The 18,113-nt window shown below is 43.1% G+C and overlaps 1 protein-coding gene across 7 annotated transcripts in view; it reads left to right on the forward strand.

The window, feature by feature from the left end:
* The window catches only part of CADM1 (cell adhesion molecule 1), a 334,016-nt gene that overhangs the window by 261,003 nt on the left and 54,900 nt on the right, over window positions 1–18,113 (forward strand). For all 7 annotated transcript variants that reach the window (XM_025928377.2, XM_025928378.2, XM_086679063.1 and 4 more), the window contains exons 2-5: window positions 3,875–4,021; window positions 5,581–5,733; window positions 12,754–12,891; window positions 14,824–14,982. In XM_025928377.2, the coding sequence (XP_025784162.2) occupies window positions 3,875–4,021; window positions 5,581–5,733; window positions 12,754–12,891; window positions 14,824–14,982 (597 nt within the window). The remainder of the gene's footprint in view (window positions 1–3,874; window positions 4,022–5,580; window positions 5,734–12,753; window positions 12,892–14,823; window positions 14,983–18,113) is intronic.

Genomic DNA, 18,113 nt, shown 5'->3' on the forward strand with positions numbered 1-18,113 from the left:
AGAGAAGTTATAGGAAATACTGTTATTGGTATAAATTAAAATCCACTTTGATTCTGTCTCCTAAACCTCACCCGTGTACACGAATTAGCAGTCAAAAATGTCTATACACGTCAGACATTGTTCTGCCCTTAAAATAAATTACCTTGCTGTTAACACCCTTATTTAATGGCGACAGTATTTTGTACTTACTTGATTTCTTTTGCCCAGAACATGTGCTGTTTCTGCCTTGACAGTACATCTGCTAATTGAGTTTTAGAAAATCAGCAAGGTTTTTTGTTTTTTTTTTTAAGTGGATTATTTTAAGAAAGGCACCTATGTTGCCTGCATGTACCCTTCTACTCCAGATCAAGTTGTGTTTTGCAACAACCTAATTGTCATGATATCTGTTTCAAGGGGAAATTTATCAAGTCACAGTGCACCCTTCTGTTTGGAAGAAATATCTGAGGCTGTGAGCAGAAATTATTTTTACATAAAGGCTTCAGGCAGTTAAGAGTACTGACATACATATATTCTCATCACTGCCATTCACTTCCTTTGCCTCAAATAAATAGGTCATTATTACTCCGTTGCGGCCATCTTACGGCACCTCAAAGTATGGAGTTCTATTTAATATAACTGCTGTCCAGCTGATCCGTATAATTTATTGGTGATTTTTGCAGTGACGTTCTTGGGCCACCGTCAGCCAAGGCGCTTTGATCTCTTTGAGCAACATGTTTCACTATCGCTTGTAATTTTTTAACATTAGTATTATGACCATGTTAACATAGCTAGGAACCGTCATTTTCGGAGACATTGGATTTTAGGTTGGCTTTAGCAGTTACAAAAAATAACACAGTAATGATGATGGTACCACCGTGGATTTGCAGAGCACATTCTCTGCCCGCACACACAAGGGCAAAAACTCTACCTGAATGATTTACTCAGTGACAACACAGTAAAGGGATCTGGTCTTACGTTACTTAACTCTGAGTAATAATTAAGAATGTTCAGGCTTTTTGGGGAGCCTGGGTGGCTCAGTCGGTTAAGCGACTGACTCTTGATTTCGGCTCAGGTCACTGTCTCATGGTTTGTGAGTTGGAGCCCCACGGCCCTCGTGGAGCCTGCTTGGGATTCTCTCTCTCCCTCTCTCCCCCTCCCTCCCCTTTCTCAAATAAATAAATAAAAGTTAAAAAAAAAAAAAAAAAGAACGTTCAGACTTTTTAACAGACAAAACTCCTCTGATTCCGTTTTATGACCTTAATTGCTTAACACACAACATCATGGTCAACTTCTCTTTGTCCCCATCTCCTGTGCAAATGTTTGAGAGCCTTAACGTGTATGTAGACGCTATTCAGAAAGCGTATACTAGCATGCCGAGGAAAGACTGAAATTAAATGGTATAGTTAGTTCCACAGAAACTGTTTTATTAGGGTCCAGTGGAACTGCCACTGACTTTAATAAGTTCCAGTACCTACAAGGTAGTGGTGAGGAAGTGTAAGGCCTTGATTTATGTTGAGGGGATTAAGGCCTATCACCAGCTAGCCTTTCTTTAGGTTCCTCCTATAAAGTGAAGATTCTTATTTATGTTGGCAATAGATTTCTTTAGGTAGAGGAAATCTCTGCCCATGGCCCAGTAGACCCCAGTGGACCCCATTTGGTATTCTAATCTCCTCAAGGCAACTCCCATGACTTAAGACCGACCCAGCTTTGGAATTGTGCTGTTTCACGTCTCCTTAATTTTCTTACTGGATTGGGTTACCCCGAGGAAATTAGCGTGTTGTCCTTTCTGTACATACTCTTTCCAGGGCCAGTAAAGCCACCTTGAAAAGCTTGCTTGATTGGCAGGAATTCCCTTTTCCTTGTTCTTTTCTCAAATCTGGGACTACACCGCTCCCTCCAGCTGGCTTCTGAATTCCGTGTCTGTCCCAGTAATCCACAGAGGAAAAAATAAGCGTTCCTTTGTGGTTTTGGTTTTGGTTTTTTTGATCACGTCTTCTTTTTGTTGTTACTCTGTAACATTGTTCAGCCCACTAAGCTTTCAGTGCTGGATCAAGCTAGGGAATATTTACCCTCTCCGCTCACTGCCAGCCCTGGGGGCCTGCGTTCGCACACCTAGGTTAATTCGGTTTACTCCTCGAGCACCAAGAATTTTTGTTTTATCTGCGGCTCTAATAATTTTGTCCTTAACCCCTAGTCCTCTCCTTTCTAATCCTCTGTCAGAGGCTGGTCTGCTTCTAGGTGGATTTGGCTTAATGCCATCTCACACCCTTCTCACACTTCCTCGCTGTGTCCTGGCAAACAAGGATCCTTCAGCAGAAATACGATAGCAGGTGGATATCCTCCATTTACAACGATTGCATCTCTACTTATGTGCGCTCTCGCGCCCTCTCTCTCTCTCTCTCTTTTGCAATAGGATTTATTTTGACCTTTGTCTCTAAATGTGACAAAGTTGTTTTGGGGTTGTTGTTTTGTTTTGTTTTGTTTTGTATTTTGGCGGGAGGAGTGAATAAACCACCCTGATCTGTAATTACCTAGAGAGCTTGAGAGAAGGGAGTGTGAGCCTTCGTTCTTGCACGCACACTACCCCCCAGCATGTGGAATTGCCTAATAAATGTTTGGATTTGACAACTACAGAAATGATGGTGATGAGGAGGGCAGCTCTCATTTATTCAGCTTTATAAGAAGCTAGACACAGTGCTAAACGCTTTATATTTATTACCTTTCTCAATCCTTCCAACGGCTCTGGGAGAGGGCTTTGAATTACTGTCCCCATTTTGCAGATGAGACACTGGCTCGGGGACTTGAAATAATTTACTTGAGATCATCCAGCCAAAAAGCAATCTTCCCGACCGACCTTTGTACATACCCATTGCCTATTCTGCATTTTTTGTTCCGTAAGTGAAGATTAGGTATCCGTTCCCGCCCCCGCCCCCCCCCCCCCCCCCCCCCCACATTGCAGCCTCTGAAAGGTTGGGACGGGGTCCTGTATTTCTATATCTTCTGCTATTCCAGGTGCAGAATTGGACATTCAACAGTTGCTTCATCTTTTGCTATTGAATTGAATTCTGCTCTCCTCCTATCCGTGCTGTGGATCCTATGGGACATTCATGAGGCACGCTGGCCACTGTCACTAATCTTAGAAGCAACAAACTAGAGCAGATCTGGAGAGAAGCCCGTATCAGTGGATCTATAACCCTTAACTTTTTGATGTGTTCTGAAAGAGATGTTCTGAGTGGCTAGATGGGCAAGCTGCAGAAGGGGCATGGTTTGGGACTGCCTGGGGCTTTCGGTGAGTCTGCAAGGTGTTAGTTTCCGAGAGCAGAGTAACAGACTAAACTCTAAGCTCTCCCAGGATTTGATGGAGATTCCAGAGAGTCCTAGCTGGGTAGGTCCTCACTCCCACTCAGTAAACAACTGACCTGCCTACACCTTGGGAATGTCGACAGCCACTAACAAGAGAAAGTTATTTACTGAGCCCTCCTCCCCTACTTCTATTAAGTGGTCCCTTGAGTTTTCTGTGAGGCGACCAAAGAGCTTAGCTCAAGGGCGTGTGAGCTGAGGTTGAGTATATGTTTCTCCCCCACTCCATTTGTGACAGCTGCAGCTTCTTAGAGAAGTGAATTCTCTGACCTTTCCGTACCTCTCCAACACACTCCTTAACTGGTATAACATAGCGGAAGCTGGAACGTTGGCATCCCCACTTTTGAGAGCACGTTGACTCCAGGCTTAGTTGCATTTGGCCCCTGGATCTCTCTGGGATGAGTGAGGGAGCCACACCAGTGTTGCTTCTGGAGTCCATTTTCTAACACACTTCTTGCTTCTCGTTTTAACTGAGCCATGAGCCAAATTTTAATCGATGGAAATTCTTTTCTCCTTTTTTTTTTTTTTTTTTAAGGTGATGGACAGAATTTGTTTACGAAAGACGTGACAGTGATCGAGGGAGAAGTTGCGACCATCAGCTGCCAAGTCAATAAGAGTGACGACTCTGTGATCCAGCTGCTGAATCCCAACAGACAGACCATTTATTTCAGGGACTTCAGGCGTAAGTTTCCATCTCAATAGTATTAGATGGCAACTTTTTTTTCCTACATGTTGTCTTGATAAAGAGATTGCCAAGGCCTCCTTTTCTAAATTTAATGTTAGATGCTTAAAGTTTAGTCAATTCTTCAGAGGGAAGAAGAGACATGCAATCATAATCTTTCTACTTAATAGAAACCTTGAATGGTCCCCTTTAAAAGTAAAGCGGTCTTACTTTGCAATAGGAATTGATTGTAGTAATTCAAGGTGAATTGCAATTGAGTCCCGGACACAACAACTCAAATAGGGTAAGGCAAAGAAAATATAGCATTCTGAAGGGTAATCTGTTTGGTTTGAAGATTGAAGTTTCCAAAGCAATCTGTGCCTATGGAGACAAAACCAAACTCTCCTATCACCATAGCCTCTGGTAGATGGAGTTTACCATGTGCTGGAACCTTACGAATATGATATCACAGAAGCTAATCATTGAAACTCAATTGTATATCCTAGAAATGGTTCAGATGGATGTCTGAGCTTAGCAAGACCAAGAGTCAGGTCTTTCAAAAAACTGCTCTTTGAGAACATTGGTACCTCATCAAAGCACGTGTAGAGGAACATCCCTTCCCATCTATTTGTCCCCCTCCTCCCCAACGCCCCAGAACATTCAGGAAGTGTGGAAAGAGTTGATAAACCCAAGGAGCATCTAAGAGGGTGAAGGAAGGTCAAAGGAGAGGAGCCAATCATTCTTAAAGTGAATTTTGGTCATTATAAATGAATCTAGCCTTTGCCAAAATTAGTAGAAGGACTTTAAAGGTGAATGTTTGAAATGAATGAAAAGCCCACAAACGTTACTTTTGTGGTGACTCTGATTTCCTACTTTATCCTCCTCTGTTTTGCTGTTGTGAAGCTGAAGCTGAAGCTGGAAAACTGCAGGCGGGGCCTGAGGCTTTGGGAGGCCCTGGGTCGTGGGCTTCGGGAAGCTTCACCTCCAACCATACCAGATACAAAGATGCATCCAAGTTAAATGCAAATGGGATTGTTTTGTTGTAAAATGTTTTTAAATTGCTTCCATGTTGTTTTTCAAATTACTAATAATGATTTTTGGGGGGTTTCATAATTTGGAAGCACTCTTTTTCAAGGGGAGTACATCCTAGTCCCTGGGCATCCAGAGGATCCTCACAGCCTGCCCTTCCTTCTGTTTTCATTTTGCCGAACTCCAATGGAAAATCTGATACGATTTATGAGCACGTGCTGAAACTGACAGCAAGGAGCACGTGTGCGTGTGCGTGGGTGTGGGCGCGTGCCCGCACGTCCGTGTGTTTGCGTGTGCTCTTACACCCACAGGCCCCATGTGTGTCACTTTCCTTTCGGACAAGGTTATTTGTCTACGTGCAGTTATGGTTGAAGCCCAAAACAGTAATTCAGGAAGCATGAAGAAGTACCCAACAGGTGCACAAAGACTGACTCGATTTTTCTACTCTGTAGCGGCCTTTCCAGTCACCTGACTTCCTCCTCCCCGAGGTAAGGAAAATGGATGGTCCGTCCGCTTCCTCCTAATCACTGCCTCTGTGTTTTGTCTCGCAGCTCTGAAGGACAGCAGGTTTCAGTTGCTGAATTTTTCTAGCAGTGAACTCAAAGTGTCGCTGACAAATGTCTCGATTTCGGATGAAGGGAGATACTTTTGCCAGCTCTACACTGACCCTCCCCAGGAAAGTTACACCACAATCACAGTGCTGGGTAAGAGACGCGTGGGGCGCGTCCCGGGAAACGGAGTGGGGTGGTCCTTACTACCGATGGCTTCCAGCAACAAGGAAAAGGTTAATGGTTAATGTTGTTGCTGTTCAAGCCTGTTTTAGGAAGAATCACCACCCATCTTGCTGACTTTAAAAAATAGCCTCTTTTACCAAACACTCTAAGGAATGGCAATCAGCGGTCTTTATAGATTCCATGTGTTCTTGGGCTTGAACCCTCAAGCTTCAGAAGCAAAGATCAAGAGAATTTAGAGCCCTCTGATGAGTCACTCACCACATGAAATGTCGTTGCTTCTAACTACCGGGATTTTTTTTTTCTTCTGTTCAGGGAAGGAGGAGATGGGCTGCCACATCTCTACCCCGTGGCAGAGCGCGGTTATAAAACCCGCTTAATGATTCTTTCTTCTGACTTACATCTCATTTAGTATTGTTGATCTCCTTATCTTTGGCTTTCCTCACTGCCTTGTGTATTGCTTATGCTCTAGATTATGCTGTAAAAATCATACCCCATGAACACACACTTTGCCACAAATTGCAACCGTTGGACATAAAAGAATTAAGAGTTTCTAGGGAGAGAAGGCTGATAATAAGCAAGGACTGTTGACAGGCTGCTAAGAACACCTCTAGTGAGTTGAATGTCTTCAGTTATGATCACCAGATTGTGACTTTCTGGAAATTCCCAGTAGCTACGTTTCCGTATTTATATTTTGATACAGTCAGCAGATATCCCTGTGTTGAAGATGGCCTGAGTTAGTCACCTTTTTTAGACAAAGCTGTATACCAGGGCATAATACCAGCTGATGTGGATTTTTGAAACTGAGTTTTCAAGGACGTTCGCTCTAACATGAGGCAAGATCTCTGATTTACACCTTCAGAAAGATCATGAATCAAAGTCTATTTGAGGCGGCAGAGTGCAGGTTTTCGGTGTAATGATATGAAGATTAGAAGGAAAGATAAACATGAAGGACGTTTTTGCTTGGTGTGTGTGAACATATATGTATTTATGGATTTACGTGTGGAGCTGCTGCCCCGTTACTTTGTTTAAACACAGCTGTAGAAGGGAAAATACATTTTTTTTTTATCCATTAAACTGAAACATGTTCCTAGCACTTACATACATGTTCTCGGTAAGAGGAACACTGATTTCAGGAAGTCACGTTTCATGTCAGGTCATGCAGTTTCTAACGTGGTCTGTGTTTAACGGTACATGGCTTTAACGGCTTTCAGAGGTACATGTCTGTCTTTAATTCTAGCCTTAACCCGTATGAGACCTGTAGAAATAAGCATGGAAGGATGACTGGTTTGGTATTGTGCAAAATCACATACATGCACTGGAAGTTTTCTGTCCACCTCATTGTTCAGAAGTATTTGAAAACACTGTTGGCTGTTTGGAGTAAGTCATTGGCTGCACAGACCCCAAACTGACCATCCGCCCATCGACCCGTCATCGTTTCTGGCCTTTCCACAAGAGTAACAGCAACAGAAGGGAATGAACTGGCAGCATTTTGAGTTTTCAGGATATTTTTCTACGTATACCTTTAAACACAACTATCTCACAGAGAGAAATGATAATAACAGACTAGCCATCTTGCCCCACTCACAAAGCACACGGGTAAGAATCTAGAATCACAGACCTTGAAACAGACCCCACTGTTCTGGCTCACATCCTTTGTGCCTTCTGGCCTAGGTTGTTCTTAATAAAATCCCAAATGCTGCCGTTTCAAGATTTTTCCCCAAAGGTGCACATCTTTTGTTTTCAGGAGCATAGCTGGCCACAGGCAAGCAGTGACTGCCTGTCAGTTTCCAGTATCTGGTACATTTGTTCTCAGACCCACTGGATCGGGCCCATTAGACTGAATATGCCCAGTGGTTGGGAGTCAGCACAACGGCACTAGACTTTTGAGAGGCATTTATGCCTATAATCCTTCTGGAGGTCTGATTATTCTAGAGGTAATAGGTTCCTGCTTATATTGTGTGGAAGCATTAACTTAAACATACTTGAAAGTAACACTAGTTGATGCTCTCGCTGCAGATATTATGTGTTCATTTAATATTCTTACCATTGAATTGACTGTAGGATTCTTTGACGGAGTGAAATTGTTGTCATCAGTGTTTGAGTCTTTCATATTCCAAAATCTGACAATTTTCACTGGTACTCATCTATTCAAACCTTTTTTCTAAGGTTGAGAATTTTCAGATACTCGAATGAATGAAGAGTGATCTATTAGCGTCTTTGTTTCTATCCATGCTTCTCTGAAAAGGACTCCATATAGGTACTCACACGGCTGTCTACCTTCTCGTTGAGTGGAAGACACTGCTTTTAGTGCATGTGCCTATTAGTTGTTGGAAGCATTCAGGAAAACCTTCAGCATAATTCTAAGAGCTCAGAGGTGGTTATTTGTTGGGTACTATGATGCGTATTTATGTTATCCGTGTAAAAACTGAAAACCCTCCAATGATACTCTGCGTGCATTTGGGTGCCTTGTAGGATATCCACTCACTTCTTACACTTGTGTGAGTTGGTTCCTTTCGTAGTACAGGACTCTCTTTATACCAGTATTCAGGGAAACAGTGGCCCGAGAAATAGAATACGCCGCTTTAAGATAACTATAGTTACTGATAATAGTAGCTAATATTATTACAGTCCTGTCCTTTTAAGATTAGTGTTCACTCTTAAGATTCCAGGAACAGAAGAACCTAATTATTTAAAAGGGTTTGGGAGTGAGATTTCACATACTGCTCAGCTTTAAGACTCCTCTTTTGTTGTAATTAACGTGTGACTCATCTTGATATTGCGGATTTTTTTTTTTAATGTTGTAGGCGTTGATGTTTATAATGAGCACTCTTATAGATTTGAGGTTAGCTAAGAAGAACCTTGACATTTCTTTGCTATTTTCTAGTATTTCCCTTCTGTGATTTTCATTCAGGTTTTCATCTGTATGCACCTCCTTACATACATCTTTGGTTATTTTCATTAATGGCTGCAGGCAGTTTTTACTAAATGTGTCTGTTTAGCAGAGCATGTATAAGTGTATTCTCTGGTTAGTAGCAGTTTTAATTCATTTTTCGTATAAATGGATTTTTATACTTTACTAACCACTTTTGTATTAGAGTAGACGTTATGGAGTTAAAGGGAGAACAGGGGACAATTAACAGACCAAAATAAACTTTAAGTTTTTCTTGCCCTGCACCATTTTTTCAGAAACCCTTAAATTGCCTCATTTATATTTTCCAAAGCTTTCTTGCTTTTGAAAAAAAAAAAATCAGAGAGAAGTCGCCTCTATTACTGATATCAATAAACCATTAGGACTCACATGATCATATTTGATTTTATGTTTGTAAACCACACGACTCCCACTGTACTTGACTGTTTTCTTCTTCTCATATTTGTAAAGTCAGAAATCCTGGCCACAATCTTAAGAACATTGTGGACTTGGAAAAAAAAAAATCACTCCACTCTCTCAGGATGCTCTTCTCCACGCTAAACGAGTCCTTTATTCTTCTGCACTGGTCCTGTTTTCCCAGACTTGGGAAATTTTCCATATGTGTACCTTAGCCACAAAGTTAGGTGACGTTAGCTCTTCAGGAAGATAACCCTAGGAGACAGCGCTGCATCACCCTGAAGGGTTAGGGAACTTCACGGTATATCTGCTGCGGAAGAGGAAGAGTTAGCAGGGACCATGTCAAACACTAGTAATCCAGATGAGGGTCTCTTTGCTGCCGGTCAGACTCTCAACCTCCAAAGAAAATCTAAGAGGCATTGGTAAGTATTCCTCTGGCCTCATTTATACCTGACCTTTTCCAGCTCCTTCTTTTGAACCAGCAGACATTACTGGTAATGTGGAAAGAGCACGCCATCGTCTCCATGACCGTCTCCATCTTGCAGAGAGAATACCGCTGAAGAACACCTAGTGACGGTTAGGAGAAGCCTGTGATGAGGGGAGCTAAAGCCATCTTCAGGCTCAGCATGAACAAGGAGAGTGTGGAGGAAAGATACTCAGGAACACACAGAAAGCAAATACCCGACAAAGCCTGTGTTGGAGGCTGGGTGTCATTGAGACTTGACAGCAGTACGTGCCGCAGCCTTTTTAACTACTCCTGGGTCTCTTCCCATCAAGATCCCCAGGTTACCACAGAGCGAGCCTTAAGGGTTTCCTCCACAAAGTTGTGCACACAAGCTGGAATGCAGCTGACTCCATTCTGTAGTAACTTCTAGGAAAGAGAACGCTATCTATCTGCCCTCTTTGTCATGGCCGAAGAGAACCGCTTTCCTTGAGTCTCCGCTACTCAGTTTGAATTTCCTTAAACTGAGGAATATCTCTTCAGTTACGTTTCTCATTGGGAATCATCGCGTATGGCAACATCAGAAATCACTTTTAGTTTTGTCTGAACCTTGACAAGAATTCTCATTCGACTTTGAGTCCTCCATCTGTAGGGGGACATTCCCGCGTCTTTTACTCTTTGGCGTTTTATCTTAGCGCCTCTTACTTTTGTTCCTCCTAGCTCACCAAGATCTTATTTTCTCTAGGCTTGGGCAGCCTTCTCCTCTGACATTTGCTCTAACAATAGCATTTTGTTTCAATATCCCTATGATACTGCACTTAGAATTGGATAGTATTTGTTGGTCCTAAACATCCAGTCTCTCTGTGTATTCTCTATCAACCATCTAGGTGCGTGATGAAAATCCATAACTGTCCTGATTGTCATCTGGCAAGAATATCTCTGTTAAGGAAATAGCTAGCTGAAGTCGTCCCATTTACTTTTGTAACTGGTTTTCTGTGTCTCTTAAAATGCTGGCAGATGTGCAATTCCACATTGGATGTTAGACTCTCTCTCTTTCTGCTTATTATTTATTTATTTATGTATTTATGTATTTATTTATTTATTAACGTAAGCAAGGGTAGTTTTTGGCCACGTTTAACTACCCACTTGGGCCATATCACTTGGGCAACACATCCAGTTGAGCAAATGTGTTCTTTTCCTTTTACACGGGGAACAAAGAAGAGGCCTGGTTTTGCTCTAATAGTTACCCCTCCACACACACCCCCTACACACTGTCTTGCTGAGAAACATACGCAACATGTCTGTTCCCTTTTCTGTCATTCTCGGTAGGAATTTTAAGGGCTTCAGTTCAGTGTAAAAGTCTTCCCGTACACAGAATTTTACATTGGGCTGGAACAGTTGGAAATCCCAAATACGTGGTTTAATCCCATAATTTATTGAAGCGGTATCAGAGATTTATTATTCAACTTGATCATCGGGATGGCATGTTTATGCATATTTAATTTCTTGTTTCTCTTCTGAGTTGAGAAACTTATTAATCATAAGTCTCAGAACTGTCTTTGCTTATTCATGGTGGTCAGGGCACATAGTCTTAGATTCAGTCTCCTGAATTCAGTATTCTTACTGATTTTTATTTCAAGAAGCTCAGTCTTGAGGTAAGGTTGCACCTTATGCAAAGTTTCACTGCCAACTCAGCTCCATCCAAGATAACGTACTTTCTTCACCATCCCCATCATCTTACATACTCTGGATTTGATATTCAGCATTGTAGCCCTAAAATATTTTATCCTGACCATCTTATTCCATATGCTCTAGTGTGGTTTTTTTTTTTTTTTTTTTTCCACGTTTTTATTTATTTTTGGGACAGAGAGAGACAGAGCATGAACGGGGGAGGGGCAGAGAGAGACGGAGACACAGAATCGGAAACAGGCTCCAGGCTCCGAGCCATCAGCCCAGAGCCTGACGCGGGGCTCAAACTCACGGACCGCGAGATCGTGACCTGGCTGAAGTCGGACACTTAACCGACTGCGCCACCCAGGCGCCCCTGCTCTAGTGTGTTTTAAAAAGAGTGGCTTTAATTCTGATGTATAAAGTTGACTTGTAAGCACTTAATAGTCTTGTTCACCTCTGCTGTCTAAAATCTGGAGCATGAGATTTCAGAATGTGGGAAAATGACGTGGGAAAATGCAAATTAACTGGCATTTCCTATATTACTGCATCTTCATAGCCAGTGTTTTTTTACCATGCCATCCATTGGAGGTCATGATTGCATTCTGGTGCTCTATGAATATTTTTATTTATTTTTTTTATTTTATTTTTTTTATTTTTTTTTAATTTTTTTTTTTCAACGTTTATTTATTTTTGGGACAGAGAGAGACAGAGCATGAACGGGGGAGGGGCAGAGAGAGAGGGAGACACAGAATCGGAAACAGGCTCCAGGCTCTGAGCCATCAGCCCAGAGCCCGACGCGGGGCTCGAACTCACGGACCGCGAGATCGTGACCTGGCTGAAGTCGGACGCTTAACCGACTGCGCCACCCAGGCGCCCCTTTTTTTTTTTTTTTTTAATTTTTTTTTTCAACGTTTATTTATTTTTGGGACAGAGAGAGACAGAGCATGAACGGGGGAGGGGCAGAGTCTATGAATATTTTTAACTGAATGCAACTGGTTCCAAGGCACAACTTTTCTACGTATATTTATGGTGAGTGATTGTTTTAAGGGACTCCAGGTCTTTGATTCCAAAGCTGGTTGTCTTTGGAATCTTTTATATGAAGATTGAAATCCAAGGGTTGAGTTCAAGGAGAAGCAGTCCTTTCACATCCTTCCAGATAAGGATGATAATTTCAATAGAGTTTACTCATCTTACGTTTGTATCTACTTCCTGTTCAATTTTCTAATAACCGATTGACAGCTCATCTGATACCTACATTGTTACAGCTTGGTCATTGAAAAGTTAGGGGAATGGGAGAATGGGCATTTTTTATAAGGTGACTTTAGGAGAGACATTCTAAACTCACAACTCGTGCATGATATGATTCACCTTGTTTGATAATGGCTTTGTACTTCTTTTTTCCCCTCTGGTAGTGGTTTGTTTTAAATTCCCATCAGGAACGTCCGTTATTTGTCTCCTCTTTTTGATAGCAGTGGTGCTAGTTTCTAATGAAAAGAAGGCCATGTGCAGAAATGGATTCTGTGTTTAAAAAGCGCACATGTTTAATTTGTAGTCCCACCACGCAATCTGATGATCGATATCCAGAAAGACACCGCGGTGGAAGGCGAGGAGATCGAAGTCAACTGCACCGCCATGGCCAGCAAACCAGCCACGACTATCAGGTGGTTCAAAGGGAACAAGGAGCTAAAAGGTGAGGCGCGGGCTGCCCCTGTTAGTGGGCACCTGATTCCTGCAAGGGCATCTACCTTTGTGGAAATGCAAGATAAATGCAAAACATGCCCCTAAAACAAAAATATCCATATAAGTGTGGTGTATAATCAATTGCTAAATGCATCTGAAGCCAAAGCCTAAGGGCACTTTATTGAATCTAATGCATATCCTCCTTATGTGGTTTGAGGGTTTGTGGTGATACGTGTTCCTGGATATTTACTCCAACGCCCAGAAAGAACTAGACTTATACACCAGAACTCTTTAGACCGGGAAGAGGTTTTAGAGGGGTCACTGAACTCAGGTTCTCATTTACCCTGTGACCCAGGGTGGGTCAGAACCCCAATTTCTCATGTTACACATTAAAAAAAAAAACAGTCTAACAGCCTCCATGCTGAACTCCAGGTCATTCTAACATGCCTTACCGCACTGTCCGCTCACGGACCATGTGCTTTCCTGCAGGGACGGCTCTGCCAAGTGGACTAAGAATTTTATCTTCACTGTGAATCTGCAGGCCCCCCTTCTCTCATGGCACCTGTGCTTCAGTTGCCCGTTTCACCAGCCGTTCTTTTGCCAAGTTCCCAGTTTGTGACAGCAGCACAGGCAGATCCTGCAAACATCTGCCACCTTCGTCATCGCCGTGGCCACAGCCTGTCCCCTATTTGACCCTTAAGTGTCAGTCATCCTGAGTTGTAGGTACATGTCGGCATTCTTATCCCTTTCCAAGTAGTCCCCGGGGGCTAACCTCCTCTGGTCATTGGACAGAAATGCTAGCTGTGTGCCGCAGTTTCTGCTAAAATGGGGATATTAATATTACAGATTTTATGGGATTCTTAGGAAGATGAAATGAGTGAATGTTTGTAAAGCTTGTAGCTGGTATCTGGGGCAAGGTAAGTGCTCTGTATGTGCTTGTTAAATAAATCAGGAGTGCCAGGAAGAAAAGAATAAGCCCTTTTAGGAAGGGGATATAAAAATCTATATCTAGAAAGAGATAAATCTATATATAACGGCTTAAGTTTCAAAAAGCTTGCTCTGTTTTAATCTCCTATTTCCTAGGTATGGTTTTGGAAGGAAGGAGTTTCTCATTTCCCCTCTGCTTTTCTAAGTGAATTGAGCCATTAAATGTGTACCAATAAATACAAAACATTAAAAGAAAGTTAATGGTGCGCTATGTCCCGGGGAGTGCTGAGTTCAGGAAAGGGGCCACGCTGGCCTATTCATCCCATCCGGAAGCCTCCTCCCTCCTTTTCTGGGTGTTCTTGGACATGTCTCCCATCTGGCCCGAAGCCTGTATCTGCCTTTGCTCTACCCACCGCCACTACATTTTCTGTGGTCTTCCAAAAGTCTCAGAGTTGAAACATTTCAATTACAATTTCAATTATGTAAATCCATTTAGTTACTTTCCCTCCTAATTGTTGCTGATGGGGTGGGCAGAGGGGCTTGTTTATATCTCTATTCCTGATTGAATTACTTAGGAGATTTGGATGATGTCCTGGAATTTTTAAACCGCACGACAGCCTACTAGACGTTTCAAGTTCAGATGGTTGTAGGGGTGAAAAGCGCTTCTCTTTTCCTCCTCCAAAACGCCGTCAGCAGTCAGATGGCACGGTGGTTCAACTTTCAGCTGCCTTTTGGTGGGAGGTTTTAAGCTAGAAGACGCATATGTAATACAGTTAAATTAAAATAGTATATATTATGTGGGGTTGCAATACATCTTACCTACTATCCTGCAAGGTTGAAAAGTAGGAAGTTATCATTTTATCCGTGATCTACCCACAGCTTACCCTGCCCCAGGTGACTTCCATCACCTTTGTTAAAATGGCGATGGTGGGGCAGGCGAGCAGTGGGGAATATATAAAATCAGGGTGATAGAAATTCACTCAACTGAGGTCTCGGTGTATCCTGTGTCCCCCAGGCAAATCGGAGGTGGAGGAGTGGTCAGACATGTACACTGTGACGAGCCAGCTGATGCTGAAGGTTCACAAGGAGGATGATGGGGTCCCAGTGATCTGCCAGGTAGAGCACCCTGCCGTGACCGGAAACTTGCAGACGCAGCGGTACCTGGAAGTACAGTGTGAGTACCTGCCAGTGCGCTCGGGGCTGCCTTAACCAGGTACCAGAGACGGCGTGCCTTATAAGCAGCGGTGATTTCTCTCTCACAGCCCTGGAGGCCGGAAAGTCCAAGATGAAGGCCAGCCAGCATGGTTCTGTTCAGGAGAAAGCCCTTTTCCTGGCTCTCAGCCACCGCCTTCTCGCTGCGTCCTAGTGGGGCGGAAGCGGCTAGCGCCCTCTCTGGGGGCTGCTTTCCAAGGTCCGAGGGCACTGATCCCGTGCGTGAGGCTCCGCCCTCAGGACCTGAGCGCGCACGCGCCTCCCAAAGGCCCCGCCTCCTCAGAGCCTCAACAGCGGGCATTGCGACTTCGACAGACGGATTTGGGGAGGGCGGGATACACAGGTTCGAACCGCAGCGGTACCCGAGTATTTTATACCGAGAACGCAGAGGAGCAGTTGCCTAGAAACATTTCAGAAGCCATTTATTGAATACATATGTTTTATATAGTATAGAGTTTATATCTTGTTGTCTTAGTAGTAAAATAATCAAAGGATTATTTTCCTGAAACGCTGCCATGTTATCGACTGCCAGTGAGGATTTTCAAAATACTGCGTTTAACCCAAATGCAAAACTTTAAGATGATCCCAATCTGTTCTACCACATGACTTAATTAATTGCCTTTTGTGAATATTGACTGTAATCATTCCTTTGTGAACTTTACAACCTAAGGTGATCCCTCCCACTTTCTTGGCCCCATCAGAAGTACTGAATTTTCTTTCTTTTTTTTTTTTTTTATAGAGGGGCTTTTATTCCCATTCTGCATCAGCATGTCGTTTTCCATTGCACATCCTCTTCCTTTTTCAGCTTAAAGTGTAGCAATGAGTTTAAAAGTGGAACTCCTTGAGATCAGTGCCACCATCTCAGTAGCTTCATCAATAGCAGCTAGATCGTGGTGAGTGGGGTTGTCTCCTCACTGTGCCCGATGAACTCAGGATGCTCCCCTTGTTTTCTCTCTGGACTCTTCCGCTCGCCAAAATGTTTTCTGCACAAAACCATCCTTGCAGCAAAGTTGCGACCAAGTAGCCAACTTCTCACTTTTTTTTTTTTTTTTTTAATCAGGGAGCTTCTATAACTGAGAGGCCTGTGAAAAACTTGCAGTTTGATATGTGAATGTACATCATGGAAATGCTGTAAGAGTTTGGTTGGAAACGGAGTGACTGGGGGGGAGGTCTGATAGACGCAAAGCATTACCACCTGTGAATCCGTCCGTTCATTTGCTAGAGCCACTCTAATAAATTACCACAAACTTGGTGGCTTAGAACAACAAATTTATTTTCTCATGGTTCTAGAGGGCAGGTGTCTAAAATCGAACGGTTGACAGGGCCACACTCCCTCAAAAGGCTCCAGGAGAAAAGGCTTCCTTGTCTTTTCTGGTTTCTGGGGGCCCCAGTATTCCCTGATCTGTGGCTGCCTCTTTCCAGTCTCTTGCATTGCCTCGACACAGCCTTCTCTTCTCTGCATGTCTCTTGTAAGGACACTTGCTGTGGGAGTTAGTGCCCACCCTGCTAATCCAGAATGGTCCCATCTCACAATCCTGAACTTGATTACATCCGCAAAGACCTCTTTTTCCAAGTAAGGTCGCATTCGCAGGCTCCGGGGTTAGGACCTGGGCCTATCTTTTGGGGGCCACCGTTCAGCAGCCCACTATGGTCTCCATCACACGTTTGAATTGCCCAAGCCAAACAGGGGCTGGGAAAAGGTATAAAAAGTTGCTCCTAAGACACCGATCTCGTTCTCAACCTTTTCCTGCTCTGAGTTGGGCTCAATTTAACATTACATAATGCAGGTTTTTCTTGTTAATTCATCTCATCTCCTTCATTATGTAGCTTCATTATGGGCATCATGCTTATAATTTTCATATCACTAAAACTATTGTGGTGTAATGTCCCTATAATGGGAAAACAGAAATGATCAGATATTATCTAAATTGGCAGATAGTAGATTTCTTGTGACTTTGTTAATATGTAATTCATTTAAGCAAACTTAATATCCATTAACTTTCCTTGTAGGGGCCCATTAGCTTTAATAATACATTAACTCCTTTGTAAAACCTGACTAGAAGTTCACCCAGTCCCCACCCCTAAACTCTTTCCGGGTCCCCAGAGTGTCTTTGTCTTCCGTGTCCTGTAGATTCAAGAGAGGTTTGTCCTTCTAGGAAAAGGAATAGAGCTTCCTCTCTGAATCCATTTGACTGACTTAAGTCTTACAGAGTACCGCGGGCCCTCCACCAGAGGGAAGTGACCAGTGCCTTCCAAAAACAAAGACACACCTGTCTATCACTTGTGAATTCTAACATGGCACCCTCGTATAGGAGGCTGGGTTTATTATTATTATTATTATTATTGTTGTTGTTGTTATCCAAAGTGAACCACACAGGCATTTTACTGTTGATACTTCCCTTTACAGAATGTATATAAAGAGAAAGGCTTTTTGCATAAAAGAAGGTTAAGAGTTATCAACCATTATATTAATCTGAATGGGAATTTAGAGTCTGGTTTGGCATCTTAAATAAGACTCTGTGCTCAAGAAAGTCACCTGACAGTTCACTACCCTCCATTCCTGGAGCATTACTGACTACTTGGCAGAGTCAGCTAGGAATTCCTTAAGTAGCTCCTTCAAACACGCCTGGAATTCTCTACCTCATTTCCTACCAGCTTTCCTCTCCTGAACACCAGCAGCCGTACGATAGCGCAAAAGCCTCCTGCCTCAAATGCCTAAGGCACTCAGTCATTGGGCGCTAAAGCTCTGTCAGTCATTGGCCAACACTTGGTGGTTTAACCCCATCTCTCTCTGCAGACAGGCAGCCCCGTGTCTTGATGGTAGTGAGAAAAGAAGAGATACTTAAGTACATGAGATTCAGCAGCCAGTGTGCATGCATGTGGAATTATTTGAGATCTTCTATGAGGAGTTACATTAGACCCTCACTTTTCAATCGGCCCAAACCCTTAAAGTCAGCAGCTCTTAACCTTCTTAAAAGCCCTTTAAAGGTCCCATAAACCTTGGGGCGTCTGGGAAGCCCAGTAGGTTAAGTGACCAACTTCAGCTCAGGTCATGATCTCGCGGTCTGTGAGTTCGAGCCCCGCGTCGGGCTC

The sequence above is a fragment of the Puma concolor genome, chromosome D1 (assembly GCF_028749965.1).
Source record: "Puma concolor isolate L17-30 chromosome D1, mPumCon1.1.hap2, whole genome shotgun sequence".
In the NCBI taxonomy this organism is placed as follows: domain Eukaryota; kingdom Metazoa; phylum Chordata; class Mammalia; order Carnivora; family Felidae; genus Puma; species Puma concolor.